General features: G+C 31.7%; 1 protein-coding gene across 1 annotated transcript; it reads right to left on the bottom strand.

Annotated features, from left to right (window-relative positions):
- Positions 1-1251: 1251 nt before the first annotated feature.
- Positions 1252-2307, bottom strand: LOC131046175 (F-box/kelch-repeat protein At1g55270-like). Its single transcript, XM_057979847.2, has one exon. The coding sequence runs from the start codon at positions 2305-2307 to the stop codon at positions 1252-1254; it is 1056 nt and encodes a 351-aa protein (XP_057835830.2).
- Positions 2308-5085: the final 2778 nt, after the last annotated feature.

Below are 5085 nucleotides of genomic sequence, written 5' to 3'. Positions count from 1 at the left end.
GCCATTAATACTACCGAATGATGCATCATTATAACACATTGGAATACGTAGAGTACTGTCATCCCAAGGTCTCGCTATCGCCTCCATTTTCTTTACCATCCACATCCTTTTCCCCCAAGACATTCTCCATGCTCCCTCTGCCATTTTCACCATTTTTGCACTCTCCTGCCTGCTGTGCATTCAATTTTTCCTCTGCCATTTCTTGTGTAAACTATAAAAGCAATATTCTATTTTGCAGGAATTGTTTCTTGTTAGAAACATTTGTTTTTAATGTTGATGCTATTGAATATTGAATACTAAGAGAAAGCAGTTTGCTTATATTTGTATTGATTATATTTCAAGATTTGGTTTGAAGTTATTTAATCTTTTCTTAATCATTGAATATAACTATTTTACAATGCCAATAAAATGCCATGTCATCTCTTACATGCTAATAATCTACATAACTAAACAGACTATAGTTCCATTATGTTTGCTCTATTCAAATCCCCCATCATAAATATATATATTTTTGCAATTGTACAAATTTTATCGTTATGTGTTCCTCTTAATATTTTTAGCCTGCAATTACATAATTGAATACCTTTAACCGCATATTTTTGGTAATCTTGAATAAAAATACTACAGGAAAGAAAATATATTTCTTGTATATAAGTAATGATTGTGTTGCATTCAATTAAAAAATAGATTGTGTAACATTAATAACCTCAAAATCTGTACAATAACACTACAGGAGCTAATTGAAAAATGCATTGTCTCCATATCAACAAAGTGCAAAAGAACTTTTGTGCATAAAACAACACAACAACCACAACATGACAATCAGATGAAAAAGGGCAATCCAAATATATTCAATTATTGAATCTGTTCATTACTTATTATTATATTTGTTAAAATGTTTATTTTTTCAACTGTCATTTCTACAAATAATTTTTAAAAATGTTTTTCAAAACTTTACATTGCTTCAATTATCTTATATTATTTTACCTAAAAATAAATATTACTAAATGGATAATAAAATTCGTTATTGAAATTTCAATAGGTTTGACACTTGTGACTTTAATGTTTTTTCAACTTCACTATTCAAATTCAATAATTTTTTTTTAACTTCAAACAGATATTTAAACAAGAAGGTTAATGTATTTCAAATTAACAGATATTTGGACAAGAGGGTTAATGTATTTCGAAATTATAGGTAGACACTTAAAAACCCTTTCTTTACTACTTAAAAGTACCATTCAAGTAGATGTATCAAATTTGCACAGTAGTAGCCAATGACAATATTGCTCCTGGAAACTCTGCTGGCATTTCGATTTGAGTCCATCTTTTTTCTTCTTCCCTCTCCAGTGGATTAAAACGATAATAAACATCTTCACAGTTAACGACCTCCATGGCACTTACAAAAATATAATCACGGCACAGTACGGCACGTTGAATTACATAAATCTGGGCAGGATATTGTCCGACTGTAGTAAATGAGTTGTTGGCATAATCGAATTCTCTCACGGTCTGTTCACGCCCAAAACAATACAACCTCCCAAAAGCAGATACAAGCTCTTCAGCAAGTGCCGAGCTGTTATTGTGTGTATTTATTGTCTTCCATAATTGTGAGTGAGGATCATAAATATGTACGCTGCGCCTGCGAGTGGGGAGTAGATAAAACTTGTCATCAACAAACTCACCAAAACAGTTATTATCATGCCAATCTGGATTCATGGGAGGCAAAAAGTCCCACTTGTTTTCCTCTACATTGAAAACATAAGGTTGGAGTACGTCAGGAATGATACCATTATTATTGTACCTAAGAGTGGCAATATAGATAAGACCTTGAGGAGATGGTGAAACTGCGCATCCATGGTTCCAAAGTCGGAAAGGCATGTCGAGGCCCCGCCGCCAAGTGCGAGATAAAAAATCAAACATCAAAACAGTTGGTCTGCGGTCACCCTTGCTGAGAAGGCCCATAGCAACCAGATGATATTTAGATCTAACGTATAAAAAGTTACACTCATCATGAAAGAGTTTCCAATTTAAAATAAACTCTTGGGGGATTCGGGGCAGTATTTCCCACCACTTCCCATGGGGATAGTAAATAATTACTTCCCAACCAGTTGGTCTTCCTAGTCGGTGAAAATAAGCTATTCCTTCCTCGCATTCATTATGGCGCTCTCGCTCTTTATACAAGTTGGGACTGCTTAGTATGGCGTTCCAGCGCTTGCAGACGGCCCTGAGGTGGTTGTGAAATTTGTATGGAACTTTTACAAGGCATTGTAGTCCCAAATCTTCTAGAAGACCTGGAATAATATTCATTCTCATAAAACTGTCTTAACTGTCCATTTAAATTTTAAGGATCCCTCAATCGTTCATATATATATATATATATATATTGAAAAGCAACGTCTATCCAGCATGATTGACGCACGTTTCAATAAAATAATAATCAGTTAAATAAATCTAATCAACAATGAGCTCAAATTTTATTTAAGCATTAATTTTTCTTATGACATTACAACATAATTATTTCGTTGCTTTTTTGTTCTATTTTTTATCGATCTATACAGGTTTTGCATAAATAGATCGTGAAAAGGATTCTTCTACTATGCTCCATCTGCTCGATTATGTATGCTCTCCTTTAATTATGACTTTTTTCGGTTTGTATAAATTTTCTAATCCCTACATTAGGCTCTTCAATTGTTCAAGTTTCCTTCAAAATGTTTATTGTCTGCTACTGTCGGTATGAGCTTTGTATGAGAATTATTAAATGCTAGAACAATAAGTAGAATAAGATATGCTGTGTAGAAAATTTCTGCAAATTGAATCATGAATCAAAGAAATGCAACCAATACCAACTCTCTCAATTGAAGATATGACTGCTGGATACAAGCTCACAGGGAATCTTTATCTTCGATAATGCTTTTCAATGCAATTTTTTTTGGTTTGAATGTTGATTATTGAATGTTTATACATCAAAATTTTGAAGTAAGGTAGAATAGTTACTCTTTTCTTCTTGAGAGGATCTTAAGACAAAATGTAAGTAGAATGGCCTAGCTCTACTATACTTAGTGAGACAGGTTGAAGAAAACAGTTGATGTAGGTTGAACAAAATAGTTGCTACTCTCAATACATTGCTCAGTAGCATTATGGAAATAAGATAAACTGTGTAGAATAATTGCTACTCTCAATAAATTATTGAATACTAGAACAATAATAGTTGCTACTCAATAAATTATTGAATACTAGAACAATAATTATAATAAGATAAACTCTTGAATTGTAGAAATAAATAGATCCGCTTGAATTTTGACTTGGTGGTTTGTAGAAATTTACCAATCCCTACATTAAACTCTTCAATTGTAGAAATAAATCGTGAAAAGGATTCTTCTACTATACTCCATCCACTTGAATTTTGACTTGTTGGTTTGTAGAAATTTACCAATCCCTACATTAAACTCTTCAATTGTTCAAGTTTCCTTCAAAATGTTTCTTATGTTTGCTACTGTTGGTATGAGCCTTGTATGAGAATTATTGAATACTAGAACAATAATTATAATAAGATAAACTGTGTAGAATAATTCTGCAAGTTGAACTGGTGAGGCTCATGAATCAAAGAAATAGGGTTGAATGGTCTAGCTCTACTATACTTAGTGAGACAGGTTGAAGAAAACATTGCTCAGTAGCATTAGATAAACTGTGTAGAATAATTCTGCAGGTTGAACTGGTGAGGCTCATGAATCAAAGAAATAGGGTTGAATGGTCTAGCTCTACTATACTTAGTGAGACAGGTTGAAGAAAACATTACTCAGTAGCATTAGATAAACTGTGTAGAATAATTCTGCAGGTTGAACTGGTGAGGCTCATGAATCAAAGAAATAGGGTTGAATGGTCTAGCTCTACTATACTTAGTGAGACAGGTTGAAGAAAACATTGCTCAGTAGCATTATGGAAATGCTTATACAAGTACCATTATGAAAATAGTTGCTACTCTCAATACATTGCTCAGTAGCATTATGGAAATGCTTATACAAGAACCATATTATATATTGGCTGTGCATGTTTCTCTTGAAAAAATCTTCTTTAAACTTGGATTTTCATTCACAATATAAGACATCTATCATTTTCCCAAATCTTAGAAGAGGTTTTGCACTTAATCAATAAATGATAGGTAGACACTTAAAAACCCTTACTTTACTACTTAAAAGTACCATTCAAGTAAATGTACTGTTTGTTTTTTTCTTGCCACAAGACTGCTATGATATAACTTATAGTTTATTTTATTTAAAAAGTAAATTGTCACTACCAATCAACGGTTAGTAATCACACTTTACATGGCACTCCTAAATTTGGTTACACTTCTTGAAATTTATGCATTTGTGTGCATTACAATTAGTTTTATTCATGTTGGAAATACTAAACGTTATGATGTATTTGCTTATATTTTGGTAAATGTAATTTAATGCTTTGTTGTATTTTGGCAATTATATTCCCACAACCATTATTTAAACTATTTCTTTAATATGGTTATAAACAAAATAGATTGCACTTGAATTATTATTTTCATTCTACAAACCATAAAATATTTTGACTATTGTAGACAATAAATATTTGTGTAAGTATTTGATATATATTATAGAGTTATTTATCATGATCTTTGTTGTTTTATTAATGATTTTTTCTTCCCAGTTTATAATTTTTATATTCTTCTAGTGTTGTAGACATCAACTTATAAATGAATTTGGAACATATGAATTACCAATAAATGCAGGTTATTTTTTGGTGTTTAAAATTGGCTACAAATTATCAATAAATGTATTCTATGTTTTGATTGTTAGCACCTATTGTGTAATTTTCTTTTCCACAATGAATTATGATACGGTTGTTGGAGAAATTATTAGTCAATGAAGTTGCACACACTTCAATGGATTAACCAAGAAACTATCCAATCACACACAATAATATTACAACTTGATTAATGAAGAGAAATGGAGATCAAAGATCATGTTAGAAACATGATTTCCATTGAACCAAAAGATCAATCTATTAATGCCTGATACAATTGTGAGTGTTAATGAATCCACAAGAGGCGATTAA

Source organism: Cryptomeria japonica, chromosome 2 (assembly GCF_030272615.1).
Source record: "Cryptomeria japonica chromosome 2, Sugi_1.0, whole genome shotgun sequence".
Lineage (NCBI taxonomy): Eukaryota > Viridiplantae > Streptophyta > Pinopsida > Cupressales > Cupressaceae > Cryptomeria > Cryptomeria japonica.
This window is presented reverse-complemented; position numbering and strand designations above follow the sequence as displayed.

Coding starts and splice junctions, on each gene's coding strand:
- LOC131046175 (XM_057979847.2), bottom strand. CDS start 2,307: ATGAATATTATTCCAGGTCTTCTAGAAGATTTGGGACTACAATGCCTT.